Below are 26434 nucleotides of genomic sequence, written 5' to 3'. Positions count from 1 at the left end.
TACATTCATCTCCTATGTTTCATAATTACGATTATTAATGGCTGACCGATTTGCCCATGAAATTCTAAGTAGGTAACCTTCTCTTAGGACTGTATGTTCAGGACTCTTGAACTATATGTTTTCGAACGCTAAGACACGTTTCTCATATGCGATAACGAATTAGCCATCGTTTCAATGTGGAGCTTTAATATGTTAGCCGATAGTATTTCTAGGTCTCATTTAATACTGATGATGTTTTTAGGTGTAAAGAACGTGAAGCGAGCGGACTCTCGAGACTTACCTTCACCCACAAATACACAGCGGGAAAGTATTATAAGACCAGGTCCGTTTCCTGCTAGGAGGAGCCTCGTTGAACGCTCTCCTTTAATCCGTCATACACCCATTCACAAACCAGTGACCAACAGGGAGGAGGAACCTATAACTGACCAAAAACAGATGATAAGCTTAGAAAATCAAACGTTTATTAAGGAAGTCATTAATCAGGTACTGGATGGTGAAGGGGTTGGATGGCTCAGGTATACTAGGGTGAAGAAGCTTTTAGAAGACGAAAATCTACGAGCTTTGGTGGCAAGCAGAATAAATAGAGGGCTGGAGCAAAAAGTTGGACCAGACGATTTGGTTGGTGATATTGTGAGTCCTAACTTAATATTAGCTATATTAATAATCAAGATTAATCATAACTTTGAAAAATGTGTCTATTGCATCATAATTAAGACATTTTATTTTTCCATTTCAAAATTGTATCTTAATGTATTGTAAGATGTAAAATTTAACATAAATGTTGTTTCAGTTTTAATCTAACGTATCGTTTATTATATGTTTGATTTAATATGGGGTTTTAAAACAAGGTTTTAATTTCTATGTCTCCTAAATCTCATTTTTTGTAGCACAGAAAATAGAACAATCGAAATAAGTATTTTTTTCTCTTAGTACTCCGTGTCCCACTTCTCTGTTCTTTTTACGTTTTGATTCTTACTTAATATCTGTTAGGTTCTTATTATGTTTCAATTTTACTTCAAATCTGTATTACATTTCCATTTTGAAATTGTATCTTAATTTATTTTAAGATGCCAAATTTAATATAAATGCTGTTTCAGTTTTAATCTAACATAAGACGTAACATTTATGATAGTTTGATTTAAGACGGGATTTTAAAACAACGTTTTAATTTCTATGTTTGGTAAATTCCATTGTTTGTGGCACGGAAAATCAAACAATCAAAGAAGTTGTATTTTTTCTGTAAGTACTCCGTGTCCCCCGTTTCTATTCTTTTTACGTTTTTATTCTTACTTAATATTTGTTAGGTTCTTATAATGTTTCAATTTTACTTCAATAATCTGCTTTAATTCTTTCAAATATGTATTACATTGTGGACCTTGTGAATAAATGAAAATATTTATGGAGTACTGACAAGTTCTCAGAAAGTTAGCCATAAAAAGGTTAATTTGATAGAGTACTCACTGATCTTAAAAATATTGTCCATTTAGGTATAAATATATTATTAAATTAATGACAAATACTACAATTTTTTCACTGATATTACTATTTTAGTGGTTTTTTGCTTAATTTGTATTTTTATTAGAAAAGTTTTCCATCAGGACAATACAACCTGCTTGTCACTTAATACTTCTTAAGACAGCTATACAATACGAGGAAACGAAGGACTATGAAAAAAAAGCTTTTTTTCTACTTTACCTTCCTTATGATCTGCTTTTCTTTATCTTTCCCTCTTCATTTTTTTTTCGATTTTGAATGTGTTTATTTTTGGTAAAATTATGCGTTCTTTTTATATCATGTGATGAACACTCTAATTGGCATTTCAGACTTACTGCGCAAGCTTGTTAATGATGTTCTGTACACAAATTTGATGTTTTTATTTGTACCACAAACAGCTACAACCACAAACAAACAACTAATCTATTTCCTCATTATCTTAGTCCCCAAAATGTATGATTTTTCTAAATGTTTTCGTAATTTATCATTTTTTCTTCTTTTATTATGATATTTATGCATGAGAATCAAAATCAACATTAGTATTCATATTTATAATTATTAGGAAAAAAGGAACAAAATATTATAAGCCTCAGACTGTTTAAGGACGTTGAAAAAGTTTCGCTGTTTCTCAAAATATGGCGCCTGCAGTACTCCGTACATGAAATATGAAATGGCAAGGGAAGTGTAAAGAAATACTGTATTCAGTCTTTAATTTCAGTGCATGTTTGTTTAATATTGTACAAAGAAGCTTTTCTTTTATTGATTCTGGAAATGTCTCTCGTTGTGCCAAATAAAATTCTTTGTGGGGTACTTTTATTGTACTATTTTGTTTTAAGTAGTCTGCAGCTTAACTAAACAGAATTCTTCTTAAGACTTATGGTGACAATTTTTTGTCAAACACGATACGCAAAGACTAGTTTTTAGGCTTGGTAAATAAAGGTTTTGAACCTGAGGTTAAAAAGGTACTTGCGCTGAGAACAAGTTTGAAGACCCTCGTCAGGTCATAGCAGAACTTCGAGAAAATTATGAATCGACTGCTCAACACTTTCCAAAAGTATTACAGCGTTAGGAATGATCCAGGAAGAATTAAATTAGGTGCCATATGATTTGAAGAATTTATTTGTAAAACCGAATGTAGAAAAAGTGAGAACTTAGTTAGGCTTCTTTTATGTTTTAAGTTTTGAATTTTATATTTTTATTATTCATTTATATTTTTAAATTGTTTATATGTTTTGTATCATAATAATTCATCGTATCGTTTACTCATGTTATTTATATATTGTTAATAAGTTGATGCTTTCAGTTTGTTTTTAAATAAGAAGTTTTTTTTTTTAGTAACTTTCGAACACTTTCCAATAAGCTATGCCCCAACATCTTCAATTTTGCGCGAAAATTCTAAATAAGTGTGGCATTTTTAGCATTCTAAAGTTGATCTGGTATTACTAATTGATTATAAAATTTATTCGAAATGTAGTAAATCTACAAATTGTCTTATCAAATACAATTCATGCTATCGACAATTCCCCTCTTAATCCGCATTAAAAACAGTTTTGAAATACTATAAAACAGGTGCTTGGAGCCTGAAGCCCAGTGACTATTCCTGACTATATTGTTAGTATATTCTGTTAAAATGTGATTAATTTTATGATTAGTCCTTTTGAGTCCACCTTGTTTTCTCTTGTGGCTTGAGGATTGAGTTGAAACTTTCAGTATTGTTTTGGTGGGGGTGGGAGAGGGGTAAAGCGAGATACAAATACGCAAGAACTATTGATGATTTTTGGCTTATGGATTAGGTTCAACCTTTCACGAAAAGTCTTCTTTGGGAGAGAGATGTTAAGAAGAACTCCAATCTTGGGCTCTTGGGGAGGGGGGGGGGCAAAAAATTTTTCTTCGATTCTCAGAAAATTGCTACACTGCTGTCATTTATTTTTGCCTTGGTTAGTAAATATTATTATTTTCTTATTATTACAATTATAAAATATCATAATAAGTAATGGATAGACTGCACTATCCTAGATAGAGTGCAAAACCAAGTTTTGCTGCACTTCTAAATTGAAAAGATATGGGTCTATAAGTTAATTTCTGTTACATTTTTATTTGTTTGTTACTTGTGAGAAAAGTTTTCATTTTATTTTTATCTTTTTTTTGCTTTGAAGATTTTATTTTATTATGCAAAAACACTATAAATAAATTTTACACAACGAAGAAAGAGAGGCAGCTCGTTAGGTCCCCTTTATTAATAAATAAAATGAAGAAAGAAATTACATTTTTTCTCTAACATAACTTCAAATAGAAAGGAAAAAGAAAATAAAAATTTTAGATTTGAAATATTTTGTGTTTATTTGTATCATTTTCATCGTTTTTTTTCACACAAAAGTTAGCTCTTGTTTATTTCCTATCCATATCTGTTTCCATATTAGTTTGTCATTTTTCTGTGATTATTTTTTATTTGCTTTGAGAGTAGTTCCGAATTCGAAATCTTTTACATTTATTTTTTGTTTTCCCCGTTTTCTTTTAAAATAGTGCCCACATTTTTTTTCATCCATTTCCATTTTCATTTGTGGTTTATCTATTTGTCCCTTTCCATTTTTGTTTTATAATTGGCCAATTTTCATAAAATATATTTTTTTTAAGAATTTGGGATGTGGATTCGAAATACATTATATTTATTTTTAAGTGTTTTCGCTGTATTTTTTATAAGTATTTACCCTCTTTTTGTGCCCTTCCATTTTTGTCGCGAAAAGAAAAAAGATATACTGGGCGTCCTTGAAAATGAAGTAAAATAATTAATCTATCTTTAAATAGATTTCAATGTTGATCATAGATAAATAAATCTATTTTTCATTAGTGTGTCAGTCGTTCGGTTTGGAAGGGAATGCTAAAGCTGATACAAGGCTGTGCTGCTGGATTAGAAGTCAGTTATAATAATCACACTCCTGGGGGAATAGCGTCTACTTTTCAACTACTTGAAGTTGCTCATACACATTATTGGAGCAAAGATCCGGCAGATTTGAAGTCTGATTTGACACCCAGGACTGTCTCCCAGGTAAAAATAACAACCATATCTAATTCTTACAAATTTGAAAAAAGAATCGAGGAGAAGAAGGTTGTTTACTTCACAACCGTCTCGGATATAATATAATATTGAAAAAAAACGAAATGTGTAATTTGCTACAGATTCAAAATCAGCCAATGGCTCATAATATACGCTGAAATCATTTACAACGCTTGATAGTTTGTATCTTTGTTTAAATCTAGATACCATGATAATACTATTTCTGAAAAATAGTTTATTCTTCATACAATAATAAAAACTAAGAATTCTTTTCAAATTATCTATAAATTTTTAATTTAGTTTACGTTGTAAATGTTGCTGTATTCAAACCATCATTATAGTAAAATTAAATCAGACTAATTGTTTTCTTGACTCGGAAGAAGTTACAGGGCATTATTTTACTGGCAAAAAAAGTCTGTCTGTACGGGTTAAGAGATGGTTTTTTTCCGTGTCTCTTAACATGGGTAAATACTAAAGATCAATATTTATGAAAAAAAAACATTCTGGAACAAATTCTTCCATCTGGAACTGAATCTGCAATTGAAAAAATGCACAAGGTATATTATTCAGGTTTCAAAATAATTAAACAGTATAGCATTTAATGAAAAAATATCTCGATCTGTAAAATGCAAGTGCAGCTGATGGGTCACACTTGTGAAATAGCACATGTGATATGTCTCACGGTACACATTATGGTTTACGTTTTCTTAGAAATAGACAACCTTAAGAACGATTTTACATGCACAAAGTACGATTAAATTGATATCTAGACGACTCTTTTTAAAATGAGCTAAGAAGAAAAACATAGCTGAATGTGCATATTGTTTGATTGTTATATTGTTAGATTGTTATATAATGCCCTTTGCAGATTGCCTTCATTAGAAGATATTACTTTAATAACATTATTTCTAGGAAGAAAAGACCGTCAAAACTAACGAGCAAAAATTAAACAAGGAACCAACAGAATTTTGCCAACATGATAACAGAAAGCTGCCGATATTTCGACTAGTATTCATAGTCCATCTTCAGTGCTTATTAAAGACAAATAACGTTTTGTGCGATAAAAACAAACTTATATAAGTCACTATAAGCAATTATGGGCTGCGTGTGGCATCTTGAAATTAAAAATAAAATTTATTCAAAGTATCCGCAGCAAACGAATCACAGAAAGTATTTGGACATTGCTGCTTTTTTCATCCATTTTGGGTTGTGGTTTAAGAAAGTTTGAAATAATTGGTTTGGATGCAATTTTTGGGTTGAAAAAGTTTGGCTTTGTTTCTTCAAGATGTGGTTCGTGATTCTAATTAACTATAGACCTTAGGTTTTTAAACTGGTGTTTTCATCATTTTAGTTCTTTCATTTGATTCTTTTTAATTAGGTACTTGACAGTTTGCAATATCCTCTATTTTCTATTTTTTTTTTTTTTTTTTTTTTTTTTTATCGGCCTAATCTCGTGGGTTTTTTTTCTATTTTTCATCGATTTTTCATTCCAACTACACACTATTGATGGGTAGTTGTAAAATTCCTCCAACGAAAATCTGTGGGTATCAGTGGGTAGTTAGTACTTTTAATTTCAAGCGTTTCATTTTGATTCCATTTCTGGCCTCTTGTTACAAGAAAGGGAAAAGAAATCTTTGCTGTGTCGAATGATAAAAACCAAAGATAATTTATTGAATTGTGGACTCTATGGTGCAAAATGTAAAATACATTTTCTTTTTTTTTTTGTTGGTTTTTATTTGAGAAGTTTGAAGGATTCAACTGACCTAATATATATAGCTTTTGCTAATTGTAAAAGAATCTCCATTGAAATCAATTTTAAAACTGGGATTTGTAGTAGCCAATCAGGATTGCTAAAGAATAATTATTTTATTATCACTTACTTTTACTGAGAAATAACCAGAAAAATATATTTCTGTTCGAAACTTTTTGAATTATCCTTACAAAATACTTTCTAAGAATACACTGGCTCAGAATAGCAAAACAAAGAATCTACGGCACAGAAGGGAAACAAGGTTAATCGCAGAAAGTAAAAAAGAGAAAAATATAAAATTTCGGCCAAGGCCTCTTCTCAGCAACCCTCAATGCAGGGAGAAGAAAAAAAAATAGATAAAGTTCAAACGACAACGTAAGAAAACAAATATTAAAACAAAAACTAAAATAGTTAAAACCCCTCTCTCGATCAACGGTGAAATGGTAGTTGAATAGAAGGAAGATTATTAAAGGTAAGAATGTAGTTAGGATCTAAGGAGTGAAATTAGACTCACTATATGTACTGATGTATGATTATCTGAAAATTATATGCATGTTTGCAAAAGTCAGAAGATAAGTATGGGTCAAAAATCCTAAAAAAAAGGGTTTAAAAGGGGGGTTTCACCAGAATGCCTCTTTTGAATGTATTACCTTCAAAAGCTAATGATAAAATCCTGGGGAGAACTTTTTCACCAAGAATATTAAACTTTTTCTCCGGGGATATGCCACATCTGATTTTATTATAATTTGTTTTAAAAATAAAAAGGGAGGAAGCCTTGTTCATTATTGGAATGTGAGCCATCCCAAACTAGTTCATTACTAACGTCAGACCCGTCATCATATAACATAACAATGTCCTTGCTTCCTTTCTTAGAGCTCTTTTGTAATGCACCCTCCTCCTCAAACTATTCGACGGACAAGAAATTCATTAGTTTTCTTAGGTTTAGCCTAGTTATCTTTGATAACTTGACACGCCAAGACCTTAACAGGAAACACAAATTCTTTCGACGGTCTGCCTCGATTTTAACGATCTTGTTGATGTTTTCCCTAAAGGTTTTTCTGTCAGCTCATTTAAAACAAAATTTAACAGACATTAACAATCTCATTTTAGAATGAGGTAAAAGAATAGCGATATGTACGATACTTAGAGTCACCTATTGTTGTGAATTTGATAGTAAAAATAAACAAACATAACCCTGTCTAGTATATAAGCCTTCTGATAATTTTAGGATAGGATAATACTTTATTGATAAATGAGTAGCACAAGCTAAAAAATAGCTAAATCTATGCTTTAAGAAAAATTAATGTTAAAATCCCAACAAGAATCATAAGTTTAACCCGGGTAAAAATAATTAAAAATAAGAGAAAAAAATAATATTGTTTTTGCTTACTACCTGTACTCGCAGGTGGATTTGTAATCTGTAAGCCGCTTGAGAAATGTGAACGGACCACCCTTTGATTGGCAGTCACTGTTGTGAAAGAGGGAGAGAGAGTGAAAAAGAAAAAGAGACACCCAGAGAGAGAGAGAGAGAGAGAGAGAGACCTTATAAAACCGTAGCCTAGCTGGATCAGATTAGTTAATTATCTTAACTCCAAGTTTTGAGACATATTATGGCTAAAGGAGCTTTTTGAATCAAAAATATATCTCCTGAGATGCTCCTCTTCCATGATATACTTTTATTACAACATGCGAAACTATTTTGTACTTTCGATAAAAATGCCTAGCTGCTAATATATAAAAATGATTTTTTTATTTTTTATTTTTTTAGGGGTCCAGCCCATACAGCAGCCGAGATAACTTAAAAGCAATAGCCAGTCCCAGTGACTCAAAACCCACTACTCCTGATAGTTTCCTACCTAGTAGTCAGGATACTTATGTTCTGCACCCTCCTTCTGACGACAATGGTCGCATTGTCACAAATCCTAACTTGCTTCGAAGCCAGCCAATTGCCGCAAGAGTAACTGCATCAGATAGTGAAATTGATAGAATGGTAAGAACACGGACATAATTAGTAAAAGACAAGTAAAAAAAGATGGTGAGCTAGTAATGACTGACAATGGATTAAGAGGAGCCGAAAGTTAGTGGTTTTGGTCCTATTCTTTGTATTTTAATTAAGCAACATCAAAAATTATTTTGAAATAAACAAAAATAATTTATCTTAGGCTTAACTTTTTCCCTTATTGTTGCCTCAAAAAAAAAAAAAAAAAAAATGTGAAATAACCAAGACGGTTTTTTTTAATATTAGAACATACTTACCTGAAATTCAATTATTTATAAATTTTCAATCTCAGATAAGTAGTTTCTTGCTATTTCAAAACTTCTTTTATCAGCACAAGTTACTTACTGGAGATCCAATATTTTCTCCAATGGGGCCTGAAAAAAAACCTAGAAAAATATTAAATTTGTGAGCTATGCCAAAACAGCTAAAACTTATTCTTAAATTTTTCTAAATAACTTATTCTTAAGATATTTTTCAAATTAACTCCCCTTAGCCAAAAAGCCGGGGAAAAAATGTGGAAAATCCAAAGCAGTTTTTTCTAAATGTCGAATATCAGTTAAGTAATTTCTTTCTATTTCAAAACGTGTCTTATCAGAAAAAGTCACTTACTGAAGATCCAACATTTTCCTCCGATGGTGCCTGAAGAAGAAGCTAGAAAAAAGAATTAAACTAGTGAAATACCCAAAACAACTATTTCAAATAGATGTTATTCTTAGGTTATTCTTCAAACTGAACCCTCCTTTGGTAAATCTTCTTGGCAATTGACAACACAATGCCAAACTACTGAAACAACTTTAGGCTGTGATTAATAATGCGGGTGGTGTATTCTAAAAAAAAATGCTCTTTGAGTCCTCGTAACATTCTTTTATGTTTCTTTATAGAGAAAATTAACTCTTTCAAGAAACGGAACAAAGATTAATTCTCTGCTTGGGCAAATTTCTTTTGCGTACTCTAGTTCATTTTCTCTAAGCCCAATGGGATTTCGTTGCTCCCATTAAGAAAATGTCTTCATTCTTGCGAATGTGTTGTTTACTTCTGTTTCAGATCAGAGCTTCTCTTTTCTTTTATAAAGTGTCTCCATGTACAAAGAGTACAGTTTGTTGCAGTCTCCCTAATATTCTAGATAACCGTGAACACAATATTGAAAACTAACATTAATTAAATTTAAAAAATGAGTAGTTTTTCAAATAAGGATTTAGTTCATTTCGGTCTATTATAGATTTAAAACAAAAAACTAAAATTCTATTAATGATATTTTCTTGCCTCTAGATGTACTCTTGTTGAGGGGCCACAAAATAAAGAAAAGGAACACCTAATGTGGTGCTGCTTTTTCTTGAGTGTGGGACCCATTTGATATTACTTTATTAATTTCCTTGAATGTCAATTACTTTAATAACATAGTATACTATTCAGTTAGGGGGGGGAGGTGGAATTATAAATTAATCCTCACTAAACATTAACAAATAAATAACTGATAATAATTAAACTGGAAATTAAGCTTGACTAGATTAAACTTGATTAAAACTTGTAGGAATTTAAACATGTTTCATATTATTAAGGGAACTATTGCAACCAACACCCCCAGCACCAAAGGTTGACATTCAATTTGACATTTTGTCTCAATGCTTCATGGTTGAATTATCTGACCCCCAGAGCAATGTACTAAAAAAAAATTTTTTTATCAAAATGCTTGAGAATAAAGTGGCATATTTGCTTAGATTTCAATAAACTAGCAAATTCTTGTTCGAATTTGTTTTAAGTCAATTGGTAAATAAAGTTCTATCAATTACCAGCTAGCTATATTTTTTGAACTAAAAATGCTATGAGGAAAGACTTGAGGGATGAGTATGTTATGGGGGATATTTCTCATCTATAACAGGAAAATTTTATTAGGGTCTCAAGCCTGGTGAGTGGAGTCCACGTTCCAGTCTGGGTGTTTCCCTCCAGCCCTCAAGAAGAACGTCAAGCCTTTTGAGTTCCGCTGGGACCCCAAGTCCAGACCAAATAAGAAAATATGTGTACGAGGGACTATTAGGAAAAGAGCGATTGACAATATGGGATCAGTCTTCATTTTGGGAAGATGCATTTTTTGATGCCGTTGCTCAGGAACGGGATATCATAGGATTGGATCAAGGACCGGCTGAGATGATGGAAAGGTAGATTATTTGTTTGCTTTATTCCTACCCCACATTTTCTTTCTGATTATTCAGTGTCAATTAATAACGTTATTAAATAAAAGCAAACAAGTCTTTTCAATTAAAAGTAAGGAGCATTACCAATTTAGGGTGGCAGAGAGAAAAACATTACCATTTAAAATTGCTGAAAACTAAGTTCCTAGCAGTATTTGCCACCCCAAAGAAATTTCCTGGTGGGGCTGATGGCCTGCCTTGCCTTTGCCAATTTAATAATTCCTACTCCCCCTACCTCTTTCAACATTTATCTGAAGCCTCATGAACAGTAAGTAGTTTGTCCATAAAATGTAATTTCTTAGGAATCTACCCTATCCCCTCCTAAACAACGACTCCCCCTCATTATAGCTGATACACAATTACAAATAACCAAACGTAGCCTAATTTCATTACATTAGGCAAGTTCTTTTACATTAGACTATTCAATGATCAGTACTTCTTTTGGGACTAAAATATAGTTATTGATGCTTTTAAATCAATTTGCTTCTCAGAATTTTAAATTAATTGCAAATTTGTATTTTTGTGGAGTTAAGTCGTAGTTTGGTGCCCTAAAATGGCAGAAAAGGAAACTTCCCCCTGGCCCAACCAGTATGGTCACTTAAAAAAGAGCTTTAAATTTAAGTTCAGTGAGCTCCCTCCCAATTATCTTGGACCTTCGGTTTCATGCAATCACCACTGGGAAAAAAATACAAAAACCAATAAACATGCACCGACAATGTTTATTCTAAAAAACAATACAAAACTCTACATTTTAAAGGTTGAAGCTTGAAACCTCTACGATAAGGTTCTCTGAATTTTACGATTCTCTTTTATTAATCTAATAACGGGATTTTGATTAAGATCACTGGCTTTTTGGGGGATGTTTCCCCTTTTTTTAAATCAGGCCAATTTTCTCAGATTTTTAGTTTTGAGTGGATAACAATAAACGGAAAGGATTTTATATATTTAGAATCAGCATAAAAAGCCCATACTGTAGGTGTAACAGTTGTCATGAGAATTCTATTTTTAGTTTTGATCGATATTGGCCCAAGTCACTTTTTACTTCCAGTTTTTTATCACAAACTATTTGATAAGATTCTCCTGTGACGAAAACTTTCTTGAACCTGTTCATTTTATTCAGTTGAATATGCTAATAAAAAGAAAAAGAAATATATAAGGGATTTAAGTTCGAGGGAGAGAATTGTTCTGTTATAAAAGAGGTACATTTTACATGGTCGGCATAAAATCAAAACGTGGTATCTATGCAGGCAAGATAATTTTTTAGTTTCTCTACTCTTTCTGTAAACTATTCTAAAGCGTAGGAAATTGTATTAAGACAAGTTTACATCTTTTATAATTTACGGAAGCAACAAATCTTTCTTTAATTTTGGTTTGAGTCTGATTTTATTTTAAGATTAAATGCATAATAATTAAATATAATATTAATTAAATAAATTGATCCCTTTGCCAGGATTATTTGTCGTTTAAAATTTACTATATTTGTTTCATTTTACAGGCAATTTAATTGTTTTTTTTTTATTTGAGAGTTTCCTAAAAGTTCCTAAGAGAGTTCCTAAAAGTTTTTAAAAATAATGTTATTCCTACGAAAAAATACCCTGAAATATATTCCCTGTCACCCACCCTCTGCTATTTTGGCGTCTGAAACACCCCCCAGGAAAATTTTATGCCCGTGTCCTTGAACATAGTTCTCTGAGACTGTGATTATAGTGGTTTGAGTTTCATTAAGATCACATAAGTTTTGGGGGTGGTTTTCTTCCTTTTTCTATAATCAGGCAAATTTTCTCAGCCTCTTAATGTTTGATGGTAACATTAAACTTATGTGTTTGGAATTAGAATAAAAGTCATATTCTTTTATTGCGTTGATGGTTATCAAAAATCTGTTTTGTAGGGTTTTGGTTACTATTGGCCCTAGTCTCTCTTTACTTTCACTTATTACCGCGAGCTGTTTGAAAACGAAATTCCACCAGCATTGTCCGCATCGCAATAATTAATCGCCTTTTTTGTATTGAAAATATAGTCTTTAAAAGTAAAGTCATTGCAAGTGTCAGATTATAGTTCAGACCATTGCACGGCTAACATTACTAGGCAACAATAAAAACACTCTTTCATGATGTGTCTCGAATCGGGATGGATTAGAAACAAACAACCAAGGTTTTCCTAATGTCACCAATAGCATCAGGTACCCTTTCATGTACCACCACGCGGTATTACCTTCTCTGCAACTGGGAAGCTCAATGTTTATTTTTTTATACTTTTAAATCAATTGGTTATCTGGATATCTAAAAATTTTCAAAAAACGGCAACTTAGTCCTCTTTAGGGTAAAATCGTAGCTTCATGACACTAAATGCCAGAAAACGCCCGTTTCCCGTGGCACGAGCTTTTGGTCACAAGAAACAGACATTAAAACTTTTTATTCCTATTCAAATGAGCCCTCTCTCGATCTTCTAGGAGCATCAGCCCGATCCGATCATCCCTGAAAAAAAAAGATCCGTTATCTTTTCTTTCTGCACAAACAAATATTCAAATTCCACTTTTTTGTAGATAGGAACTTGAAACCATCCCAGAAGTGTTCTCTGTCGTGTTGAATATAATGATGCAAATTTCATAGAAATCGCTTCTGTTTTTGGGGTTATTCCCCCTCCCCTGTTTTAAGAAAATCAGGAAAACTTTTTCAGGCTCATAACTTTTAGTGGTTAGCATTATACGTGATGAATTTTCAAACAGTTCGTGGCAACAAGCTGCTGTAAGTAAGGAGCGACCCGGCTCAATAATAACCGAAAATCTAAAAAAATAGAATTTTGATACCAAAAGATAGATTTAAAGAATTGGATTTTTATGCTGATTTCAAATATATAAGTTTCATTAAGTTTAGTCTATTAAAGGTTACGAGCCTGGAAAATTCCCCTTATTTTTGAAAAAAGGGAGAAACATCCACTGAAAGTTTTAGAATCTTAATGAAAATCACACCATCAGATTGATTGATCGTATCAGAGAACACAACTGCTGAAGTTTCAAGCTCCTATCTACAAAAATATGGAATTTTGTATTTTTGTCAGAAGAAAGATCACGGATGTGTGTTTATTTGTTGTTATATTCCAGAGGTGATCGATCGTATCGACCCAGTATTTCTAAAATATTAGGAGAGGGTTAATTAGAACAGAAATTAAAAGTTGTAGTGCCCTTTTTCATGATAGGTCATGATACCGATAAAGCTCTTTAAGTTACAAAATTTGCCCATTGTTCACTTATAGTATTTCTTATTAAAAAGTGTGCATACATTTTTATGGGGGGGGGGGGCAAATTCTCTGTTTATGGGATTTTCTCCGGGGATAATTTTCCATAGGGAGGAAAGTTTTCAGAGAGTGAATTTTTCAGGGGAAATTTTACGTTGGCAAAATTTGCCAGAATTCCTCTACGAAATTCGTCAAATGTCTTACTTTCTCTTTGTCGATTCAATTTTACTTGTTGAGATGATAAGTGTAAATGTCCGGTGTAAAATGTCACCAGGATTAAATGATCTAGAGGGTAAATACGGGGGGAGGAGGGATTTTTCTGTGGAAGTGTAATTAGATTTCCTGCCATGATTTAAAAAACGATCAGAAATTAAATAAAAAAAAGTTGTTTCAACTTAAAGTAAGGAGCAGCATTAAAAATTATAACGAACAGAAATTATTACTTGTATGAGGGGGGTTTCTCAACACCTCACTTTTTACGCTGAATTTTGAACTCTGTCCCAATTCTTTAAGAACGACTCATGAAATACTGTTTGTTTAATTAGAACAATAAGAAGCTTTTTTTAAAGTAATAAAAATCCTTAGCGTATAGAGCAAGGTAGTGAGAAAGAGCAACCTCCCTTATTTACTTAATATTTTTTTTTCGTTTTAAGTTTGTTGCTCCTTACTTCCAGGTGAAAAAAAAACTTGTTTTTTTATTATTATTTAATACCTATCTGGAATGAGCATAAAAATTCATTCTCTTGATGTATTAATTAAAGAAAACAAGTTTTTTTTCAACTGAAAGTAAGGAACAACAATACAAATTAAACAGAACAGAAATTACTACGTTTATGAGGGGGGTTAAAAAAAAAGGTAAAGGTAAAGGATACGGCATTAGACTTTACAGTCCGTACCGGCGGTGCTGATCTCCGTTTCTTGGCCCTTCAGCCAGGAAGTGCAATGGGGGGGCTGGGGGCCAGCCATCCTGTGCTTTCGCACACCCTTCCTGTTTACCTTCCCCAGATTTCTCCAGGTACCCATTTAGAGCTGGGTCGACTCTGGCTAAGCTTACAGAGTCACGCCACTGACCCCCGTCCCAAACTGAAGAATTGGGTACTCTGGGATTCGAACCCGGAGGGGGGTTGCTCCTCCTCAACACCTTGCTCTGTAGTCGCTCTTAAAGTTTTTTAGTTCTTTAATGAAGCTTCTTTTTGTTCTAATTAAAAAATTCTTATGTTTCAAGAGTCTTTCTTAAGGAATTGGGACAGAATTCAAACTTTAGCGTAAAGAGCGAGGTGTTGGGGAGGATCAAAATCCCTTATATACGCAGTAATTTCTGTTCGTTTTAAGTTTTAATGTTGCTTCTTACTTTCAGTCGAAAACTTGTTTTCTTGTTTAATTTCTGATCTTTTTTCTAAATAACGTCAGGAAATCTGGCTCCACGTCCACAGAAAAAAAAATCCCTACTCCCCACGGGTATATTCTCTTGACAATGCAATCCTGATGAAAATATTCCCCGGACCTTAACATTTCCACGCGTAAGATTGGGTCGGCAAAGAGAAAGCAAGACATAAGAAAAATTTCGTATAGGAATTCTGGCAGATTCGCCCACTGTAAGATTTACCCTGATAAATTTATCTCCTTGAACTTCCCTTCCTATGGAAAATTCTCCATTTGGAAACTCCCCCCAGAAGAAAATTTTTCCTTCCCTTGAAAAGTGTATGCATACCTCCCAATAACAAATACTATACGTAAACAATGGACAAATCTTATAACGTAAAGACCTATCTCCAGGGGCCCTGGGGGCATGATATCTCCAAAGGAATAGTATTTTGACGATGCTGGACGAAATAGATATCGCTAAATTTTGATGGGACGATTTTGAGAAAAAAGTGTTTGAGGGGGGGGGGCTAGTTGCCCTCTAATATTTTTTGTCACTTGAAAAGGGCACAAGAATTTTTAATTTCCGTTCTAATGAGCCTTCACGTGATATTCTAGGACCACTGTGTCGATACAATCACCCCTGGGTAAATCAAACAAAAAAGTACAAATAAACATGCATCCATGATCTTTCTTCTGGCAAAAAATATAAAATTCCACTTTTTTGCAAATAAGAGATAATAAACTCTTCAGTGGGGTTCTCTAATACGCTGAATCTGAAGGTTTTATTTTCATTAAGATTCTATGACTTTTAGGAGAATTTTCCAATTTTTCGAAAATCATGCAAATTTACTCAGGCTCGTATATTTGATTGGTAAAACTAAACTTAACGAAACTTATATATTTGAAATCAACAAAATAAGCTGATTCTTTTGATATATCTAATGATATAAAAAATTCTGTTCCTTAGAGTTTCGGTTACTATTGATCTGGGTCACTCCTTACTTACAGTTCTAACATTACTAGACAGCGTGAAAAATACTCTTTCATAAGTTGTTTCGAATCAGAATAGATTGGAAACTAGCATCCAATAAATTCCCAAATGTTAGCAATCGCGCTATCAAACAGTTCGTGGTAACGAAGTGTAGTTAGGAGCGACCCGGCTCAATAGTAACCAAAACTCTAAAAAATGGAATTTTGACACCAATAGTTACATCAAAAGAATCGCATTTTAATGCTGATTTTAAATATATGAGTTTCATCAAGATCAGTTATACCCATCAAATGTTACGAGCCTGATAATATTTGCCTCATTTTAGAAAATAGGGGAAAACACCCCCTAAAAGTCATACGATTAACGAAAATCACACGAAAAGTCATTAACGAAAACACACCATCAGATTCAGCGTATCAGAGAACCTTAATGTAGAAGTTTCAAGCTCCTATCTACAATTAAATAAAAAAACAAGTTTTTTAAATGAAAGTAAGGAGCGACATTAAAACTTAAAACGAACAGAAATTACTCCGTATATGAAAGGGGCTTTTCCTTCTCAACGCCCCGCTCTTTACGCTAAAGTTTGACTCTTTCTCTTAACTCTACATTTTAAAACAGTAAAAAACTTTAGCGTAAAGAGCGGGGCGTTGAGAAGGAAAAGCCCCTTTCATATACGGAGTAATTTCTGTTCGTTTTAAGTTTTAATGTCGCTCCTTACTTTCATTTAAAAAACTTGTTTTTTTATTTAATATCTGAACGTTTTTGAATCAATGCATGTTTTGATTTTGGCTCTCCGCAGAGGAATAATTAAAACGAAATTTGTATATTTTTTTTTTTTTTTTTGGCTAAATGGCTTTCTCATAATTTTGATCGAATGATTTTGCGAAAAAAAAGAGCGGGGGAGGAAGCCTAGTTGCCCTCCGATTTACAGTTAATTAAAAAGGCAACAAGAACTTTTAATTTTTTACGAATCTTATTATAAGTAAAAGATATAGGTAACTTATAAATTAGCTTACGTAAAGAACTTTTGTATTCTCATGTTTTTATTACATATATGAGGGTGTTCGCCTCCTCATCAGTACCTCGCTCTTTACACTAAAGCTTCAATTTTGTCCCAATTCATTAAGAATGACCCCTGAATCACAAAAGCCGCAGAATAAATAGTTGAAATTACTAAAAATACTTTAGCGTAAAGAGCGAGGTATTAGGAGGAGGTGAGCCCCTCATATGGGTAATAATTTCTGTTCGTTTTAAGTTTTAATACTGCTGCTTACTTCCAGCTGAAAAAAAACTTTTTCATATTTAATTTTTCATTGTTTTTTTTTTAAGTAATGCTAGTAAATCCTGCGCTCCCTTCATGGAAATTTTCTTCCCCCATGACAAATTCCTCGATGGAAAGTTCCCCCAGCATATCCCCCTCTTCCCAACCCCTGCCTCCAACCAAAAAATCCTCCTGAAAACGCCTGTACACTTCCCAATAACCATTACTATATGCAAGCACTGGTCAAAGTTTTGAACTTGTAACCCTTCCCACGGGGACTCTGGGGGAGTAAGTCGTCCCCAAAGACATAGTTACAAGGTTTTTCGCCTATGCTGAATAAAATGGCTATCTCAGAATTTTGATCTGTTGACTTTGGGAAAATAATTAGCGTGGGAGGGGGCCTAGGTGCCCTCCAATTTTTTTGGTCACCTAAAAAGGGCACCAGAACTTTTCATTTCCGTCAGAATGAGCCCTCTCGCAACATTCTAGGGCAACTGGGTCGATACGATGACCCCTGGGGAAAAGAAAAAAAAAAAATAAAAAAAAATAAATAAACACGCATCCGTGATCTGCCTTCTGGCAAAAAATATAAAATTCCATATTTTTGTAGATAGGAGCTTGAAACTTCTACAGTAGGGTTCTCTGATACGCTGAATCTGATGGTGTAATTTTTGTTAAGATTCAATGACTTTTAGGGGGTGTTTCCTATTTTCTAAAATAACGCAGATTTTCTCAGGCTCGTAACTTTTGATGGGTAAAACTAAACTTGATGAAACTTATATATTTAAAATCAGCATTAAAATGCGATTCTTTTGATGCAGCTATTGGTACCAAAATTCCATTTTTTAGAGTTTTGGTTACTATTGAGCCGGGTCGCTCCTTACTACAGTTCGTTACCACGAACTGTTTGAAAATGTGGAATTTCGCATTTTTTGCCAGAAGACAGATCACGGATGCGTGTTTATTTGTTGTTGTTTTTTTTTCTCAGGGGTGATCGTATCGACTGACTGGTCCTAGAATTTTGCGAGAGAGCTCATTCTAGCGGAAAAGAAAAGTCCTAGTGCCCTTTTTAAGTGACCAAAAAAATTGGAGGGCACCTAGGCCTCCCACGCTCATTTTTTCCCAAAAGTCACCGGATCAAAATTCTGAGATAGCCATTCTATTCACCATAGTCGGAAAACCTGATAACTATGTCTTTAGGGACGACTTACTCCCCTGCAGTCTCCGTGGGAAGGGCTGCAAGTTACAAACTTTGACCTGTGTTGGTTACTGGGAAGTGTACAGACGTTTTCAGGGGGATATTTTTGGTTTAGGGGGAGAGTTGAGGGGGGAGGGTTTAAGTGGGAAGATATTTCCATGGAGGAACTTTTCATGGGGGAAGAGAATTTCAATGAAGGGGGCGCGGGATTTTCAAGCATTATTTGGAAAAACAATGAAAAAATAAATATGAAAAGTTTTTTCTGCTGGAGCAGTAGAAAAAAAGTTTTAATGCTGCTCTTTTTCTAAGGAGCAGCATTAAAACTTAAAACGAACAAAAATTTTTACGCATATGAGGGGTTTACCTCCTCGTTATACCTCACTCTTTACGCTAAAGTATTTTTAGTAATTTCAACTATTTATTCTAAGGCCTTTATGATTCAGAGTGTGATTTAAGTTCTAAAGCTTAAAGCTCAAAGTCACTAAAGCTTAAATGGGACATTTAAGCTTTAGTGTAAAGAGCGAAGTATCGACGAGGGTTGAACCCCTCATATACGCAATAAAAACATACGAATATAGAAGTTCGTTGTGTAAGTTAATTCGTAAGTTATGAATAATTTTTACCAATGAAAACGTTTTTAAAAAATTAAAAGTTCTACTTGCCTTTTTAAGTAATCAAAAATTGGAGGGGAATTTGGCCTCCTCCTTCACTCCTTTTTTCTCAAAGTCTTCCGATAATTGCAATTAATTAATATGCAAATTTTGTTTTAATTATTTATGTGTGGAGAGCCATGGTCAAAACATGCATTAATTTAAAAACGTCCAGAAATTAAATAGAAAAAAAAACAAGTTTTTTTGAATGAAAGTAAGGAGCAACATTAAAACTTAAAACGAACAGAAATAACTCCGTATATGAAAGGAGCTTTTCCTCCTCAACGCCCCGCTCTTTATGCTAAAGTTTAACACTGTTTTAAAAGGTAGAGTTAGGAGAAAGAGTCAGACTTTAGCGTAAAGAGCGGGGCGTTGAGGAGGAAAAGCCCCTTTCATATACGGGGTAATTTCTGTTCGTTTTAAGTTTTAATGTTGCTCCTTACTTTCATTAATTTTTTTTCTATTTAATTATAATAATAAGCTGAATCAAACATTGTGATTTTCATTATGATCGCTTCCCTTTTTAAGGTTGTTCCACCCCCTTTCGAAAATCAGGCAAATTTTCTCAGCCTCATAATTTTTAAATGGTAATTTTCAGTTTTTTTTTTTAGGATTTCGGTTGCTATTGGCCGAGTCACTCTTTATTTACAGTTTGTATGCATGAACTGTTTGAAAATCAAAATCGTTTCCTGAAGCTAATTTATTCTTTACAATAATCCAAATAAAGGGAAGTACATAGCAATTCTAGGAAAATTTTTATTTAAAACTTTATTAAAAATTTTATTAAAATTTTTTTAAGAAGACGAATAGAGTGAGTATAATAATTGTAGAGGTATTAGCTTGGTTTCTGTATGAGGGAAATTACTTAGTATGACGATCATTTTTTGACTTAGAGGTGCTGTTGATGGAGGTTTAAGAGAAGAACAGTGTGACTTTAGGAAATAAACAATCAAGAGAGATAAAGCTCTAAAAAAGAAAACTTCAAACGAGACGACGGCCAGTAGACTACTGGCCGTCGTCTCGTTTGAAGTTTTCTTTTTTGGAGTTTTATCTCTCTTGATTGTTTATTGTCATGTCTGGCCAGTTCGGCTTAAGAACTTTCACTTTAGGAAAGGGAGAGTATGAGACTAAATTCCGATCCGTAGGTAAATAGTTGAAACCCTGTAGTCTTCAGTTTTTGTAGTTATGTCATTTTTTATTGGTATACCAGATAAATACATTAAAACGATTAATGGTAAATACGAGAACAATAGTGCTGTAGTGAAGGTAGGAAATAAGGCTAGTAATTGGTTTGGTATTGAACCAGGAGATAAGCAGGTCTGTGTTCTATCCCCATATTTGTGGGTACCCCCATTTATTTGAGAAATATTGTCCTAAGGAACATGGCAAAGGCCATGGGAGAGCAAGGAATCAAATTGGAAGGCAAAACTCTCATAGACTTAGATTATGCAGATGATTTGATTTTCCTAAAAAAAAAATGTTAGCAAAAGGACTGAATCTTTGGCGGCTTTGAGAGTTCAGTTGCAAGAATAGATTTTGAAATTAAAGTAAAGAAAGATAAGTCGTTTAGACTAGAAATAAAGTAAAGGGAAGAGATGTTGTTGGGTAACGAGACAACTGATCAAGTGGATAGTTCCACTCACCTGAGCAATATTTTAGTAAAGATGGTGGATACAATCAAGATTTAAAAATTAGAAAAGCCAAGGCCCAGGATGCTCTTTCACGGTGATAAGTCTCCTGACCAAGATCAGAATACTGGAAGCTACAGTGATGACATTGATCAAGTATGGCTCTGAAACTAGGACGATTTGTAGGACGGAGGAGGATTTGTTAGATGTTTTCCGGGTGAATTGTCTACTGATAGTTATGGAGTACCCGTTTGACTGAACATCTATCAAACAAAAAGCTGTACAAAAAATCTGTTTCTACCCCATTCTATAGGGCCATACTCAGAGAAAGGCTGAGATGGCTTGGACACACTTTTCAGATGAAGGATGACAGATTGTCAAAGATTGCTCTCTTTGGACATCCATCCAGGGCCAAACGAAAAGCAGGTTATCTCCGGATGGGATGGAAAGAGGCCGTAAAGAAGGATTTAAATTACATTCAAGCATCTTGGGAGGGATTAAAGAGGGAAGTTTTAAATAGATTTGGATTGAAGAGAAGTGTAAAAATTTACGTGCAAGTCCTTCAGACCATGTTTGTTAACTATTATAGTATTTCGGATCCATAATCAAGCCCCCTCCCGTGCTCATCCCTACCAGAAATCTCTTGAGTTTTGGGCTTTATTTATAATAATAATAATAATATTTATTTCTAACCCACTTACATCAAAAAGATAAATAGTGGAGTAAAAACTTGAAGAAAAACTGAAAACAAATAAAAAAAAAAAAAAAATGTGATACAAAAAAAAAAAAAAAAAAAAAAACGAGAGTCAACAATAGACATTAATCATACAAACGGATCAGACCGTGGTGAGACGACAAACGCCGATACGCCGTTTCTGAGAGCTTTTTGTGTAGATCAGTCAGCTTCTGAGTAATGTTCGGAAGATGGAACTTTTTGATTATCTTTCGATTCCTATACCACAGAGGAAGATAGAGAAGAAATTTACATAAACGGAAATAAGAGGATCGAATATCGCTAATATCTTTTTTCTTAAATATAGGGTAAAGCCCAGAAAGGTAAAGAACAGAATGATCGGAAAAAGTAGAATAAAGCTTACCAAGGGCAATACGATTGTATTTCCCTCGATTGGCTACAATTTTAGAGTAACCAATCTGGATTTTCACTCTAGCATCCCAGACAGCACGCTCCCGAAGAGTTTTAAGATTTTTTGTAAGTGTAATACCCAACCACCGGATCGAATCTATATGAGGGATAGAAAAATTTTGAAAAATTAGAGGCCTAGGAGAAGAGGGAACATTGAAAGAAAGATACTCACATTTATCAACATTAAGCGAAAGACCGATTTTAGTAAAAGAAGAAGAAACTTTATGAACCATCTGCGATAGACTGAGTTTAGACCGGCTAATTAGAAGAATGTCATCAGCATAAGCAAGGTAAGAAATATCACTCAAACCAACAAAACACATAGAAGAAATATTCTCAAGAATACCAGAGATACAAAATTTGAAAATACTAGGAGATAACACTCCACCCTGCCGTACGCCCCGACGAACAAGAACATTAGAAGATGAAAGGGCACCATTAGTTTTAATTCGAAGATAAGAATTACTATATCAAAACTTTAGAAGAAAAATAACTGAAAGGTTAATACCGTGACTATAAAGAGAGTAAAGAGCCTGACTATGTACAACACTATCGAAAGCCTTAGAAAGATCAAGAGCACAAATATGAAGACCATACCCTTTAGCCGAAGCATCTTTAAGAAGGAAAGCAAGAGCACGGTGAGCGTGCTGGCACCCGATGCCAGACCAAAAACCAAACTGATTCTCCCCAAAATTAGCATTCATACTTATGAAAGGAAGTAGGATGTGTTCAAGGATTTTACTAAAATTACAAGCAACCGTGATAGGCCTGTAAGAAGAACAATCCAAAGGAGTCTTACCTCGTTTAAGTACAGAAGTGACAGTTCCACACAAAAAGCTGTCAGGAACGAGGGAACAACAAAGGCACATTTGGAAAAACAACTGTAAATGGAAAAACAAAGACGGGCAATTTATTTTTAGATGACAAGCACTGATACCATCAATATCAAGAGAACTTGATTTCTATTTCTTAACAAATGCAATTACAGCGTCAACTGAAACGGGAATAACTTTTGCCTGAGTCAGAGGCTTGCCCATAGAATTCATCCATTGTCTTTTTTATTCAAAGTTGTATTAGCTAAAACATCACTCCCCCCTCAAAAGATCCTATCATGGTATCAGATCGGTTGTACACAGAGAGGGCCTTGGGATCTCCTCTAAAACATCGACCTTCTAAACATCCTACAATGGAATCTGATCAGTTAGGTATGTAGAGGGCATAGGACCCTCTTTTTAAATAAAAGCAACACTACGGCTTCCTTTAAGGATCTTTATTTTTTGTACAATTATTATTCATATATTGAATTATTATTTATTGTTGTGTTATTACTCATATATTATTTATTACTATTATTTATTATTCGTATTATTGTGCTTTTACTGTTGTTTTTTCTTCGTTTGCCTAGATAAATTTACATCTGGTATTGGCATGCTTGAGCTTATTGTCATGTTTCTGTCCAATTTCTGTAAATGTCTATTGATTGTGACTTATAGATGCAGTATATTCTATATAACCAGACACTACAGCAACAAAACTCATGGTTCACTAAATTCAGGAAACTTTATCTACTAGATTTTCCATTTTGACAGCATCTCAATCCTACCCCCTCTTCTTCGATCAAATGTGTGAATAGCCTTATGGTATATACATTTTTTTTACGTTGGCCATTATTTAGCATTATGAACCAGCCAATAAGCAAGTAGGCTACACAATAATATTAATCGTTAGGGCTGGAAAAATTTTGTATGCAGCCTAGTTTCGTTCGGGAAATTTGTTATAAAAATTTTGTTATGAAAATTGCTGATCTGTCGTTGTAGTTAGTTTGAAAAGGAATCTGGCTCCAAGATTACAATCCGTATATTTAATCTCAGTTATTTGAAGAGTATATATATATATATATATATATATATATATATATATATATATATATATATATATATATATATATATATATATATATATATATATTCGCAGTTATGCGTAGTTGTGAGTATTTGTAGCCAAATTTTTCTATGAATACACTTGAATGGAAGTTATTTTTTTCAGACATGTTAGTCATTTCACTTGTTTACCTGTGATATCCAACCTGGAATCTTATCTACGATAATCAAAAATGAGGAGCAATATTGACGGAATGACCAAAGCTTTCTTGTTTTCGTTCAAATAGCCCTTTCTTTCCGGGTTCCTAATTTGTTTCAAATCGGGAGGAATTCCATGACATAGAATTTCATAACTTCCAAACACTGTTTGTGAATTCAATTTAGTAATTTCTGGTTACGTCATAAAGTTGTAGGTTAAATGGTACGTTTAAAAATATTTAGGCATTTCAAACGGTCTTAAAATCCTTTACAGATATAAATCTTTGAGTGATACTGAAAGACGTCGTCTTGAGCATGAGGAAGACCGATTGCTTTCAAACTTGCTTTATAATCTCACTGCCTTCATGGTAATGATGGAAGTAAATAGAAACGATATCAGAAAGCGTGTTCGTCGACTCCTGGGAAAGTCGCATATAGGATTGGCATATAGTCAACAGATCCATGTTTTACTGGATAAAATCGATGATATGTCTGGGAACGATGTTGACATCCGCCCGTTAGGTAAGCCGTTGATAGCTTTTATTTTGGTATATGAAATTTCAAGATATTTAAGCTGAATTTTCTATTTGAAGTTTGTGTGTATTGTTATGAGAGTTTATTTGTATTGTTCAAGCCTGCAACGTATTAATCCTAAGTATTATCTTAGTAGCTATGATCGTCAGTTTAAAACTTGAAAAAAAATATGCCCCAAAACCTTCAAAGATTTCCTACAGTAGCGTGCTTCGAGTCGATCTTGACGGGACTTCCCCAAATCCCCACTATTGATGGTAGTGGTTTCACCCTTCTTGTGGTGCACCTCAGAGCAATAGACAGAAATAGCGTCTTCTACTGCTATTTTCAGTCACCAGCCAACTACTAACCGTCCTGAACAATAGCCAACAATGAAGCAGGGCATTTTGTGAAACATGCTGTCGAGATTGGATGGATTGAGTCCAGTAATGGCCACGAGAATCATGTCCGTAAGGTCACTCCCCCTTGACGTATGGGATGCCGACTGTGGCACAAGTAAGGTCCAATGAGGAGCAATCTGAAGTGGTAGAAAGAGTTCTTTTCTAGTACCATTGTTGAGGATCAAGTGCGGATTGCCACTGCTGACTGGTGAGTTGTGGGTGACTCTGTTTTGAGTGATGGAGGTTCTCTGCCTAAGCCGGACTGAGATCTTGGGATGGGAGAAAATAATGGAAGGCTCTAGTACTATATAAGAAGGCTCCTCTATAAAAGAAAAAATAGATAGGTAATCCCTGTCTCAAAACATGATACCTAAGGAGTATCAATATCCCAGCGGCTATTAGTGGTATGTATTTTTCTTAAATGTAGAAGCAATGGGGCTTTGTGGCCTAAGCCTTGACTTAGTTTTACGAATCCAACTATAATAATCATAAACCCTTGGGGAATTCTTTTCCAAAGGATCTCGGAGATTCATATTTGACCTACCAGTCATGGTACATCTCAATCCTCCTATGGATTCAATTTGGTTCTGTAAACGTGAAAAAAAGCTTTATTCAGTGATGAATAAAATAAGCTTCGATGTGCATTAAATGTCGGTAGAAGGATTCGGGTAACAATTTTATGCTACCAGTCACGGTTAAAATTCGGACCTCTGCTTGACTGTAGGACAAAAATAATGTCAACAATGACGGTATACTGTTTAAGTTGCATTGAACTTGGTGAAACCAACTGGGCATTGTTTAGCGTTATGAAGAGTAGACGGCCTTTTTAAAATGGGGGATCCGAATTGAAAGTAACTACATGACGAATGTTGAATTTGAAAAAAACATAACTTCTATCCCCTTCTTGATCCATTATTAGTAGGCGAGTTTCGTAATCTGACAATAAAAAGAAAAGATCTTATAGTATACAATAACAAATTGGAGACTTTTTGCTAACAGCAGAAGAAAGCCCTTATGAAGAAAAGAACTGCTTACTTTACTACTCGTTTTTTATTAGTAGATGAGCGTCAGGATCCAATAAAAAAACTGACTATAATAAAAAAAACTGATAAATATCATAAATACTTTTGCTAATAGTAGAAAGAAGGCTCTGGAAAACAAAAAACTGCTTGCTTTATTTATACTGCACCAAATATGTACTTAAAAGAGGTTTTACCTTTACATGTTTTCCCAGTATCAAGAAAAAATAAAATAAAAACTCAATAGGACTCAATAGGCTTGAGTCCTATTGAGTCTTTTCTTAGTAGGGGGCCTCCCCCAGGCCACTCAGCGCATCCCCAGGTGGCGGATAAGAGAACGTCCTACAGACATGTAGGATACCTTCATAGAAGGCGCGAACCAAGGGGGGACCTAGTTCCTGGGGGTCCATAATTGAAACTGGGACACCCTCGCCCGGGGGTCATAAATACAGGCGGAGGAGGAGGAAG

The 26434-nt window shown here is 33.9% G+C and overlaps 1 protein-coding gene across 4 annotated transcripts in view; it reads left to right on the top strand.

Annotated features, from left to right (window-relative positions):
- The window catches only part of LOC136038136 (MAP kinase-activating death domain protein-like), a 219319-nt gene that overhangs the window by 151539 nt on the left and 41346 nt on the right, over nucleotides 1-26434 (top strand). For all 4 annotated transcript variants that reach the window (XM_065721193.1, XM_065721174.1, XM_065721183.1 and 1 more), the window contains 5 exons: nucleotides 242-630; nucleotides 4343-4540; nucleotides 8068-8289; nucleotides 10192-10454; nucleotides 24311-24558. In XM_065721193.1, the coding sequence (XP_065577265.1) occupies nucleotides 242-630; nucleotides 4343-4540; nucleotides 8068-8289; nucleotides 10192-10454; nucleotides 24311-24558 (1320 nt within the window). The remainder of the gene's footprint in view (nucleotides 1-241; nucleotides 631-4342; nucleotides 4541-8067; nucleotides 8290-10191; nucleotides 10455-24310; nucleotides 24559-26434) is intronic.

This window comes from Artemia franciscana, chromosome 2 (assembly GCF_032884065.1).
Source record: "Artemia franciscana chromosome 2, ASM3288406v1, whole genome shotgun sequence".
Classification (NCBI taxonomy): Eukaryota; Metazoa; Arthropoda; class Branchiopoda; order Anostraca; family Artemiidae; genus Artemia; species Artemia franciscana.
This window is presented reverse-complemented; position numbering and strand designations above follow the sequence as displayed.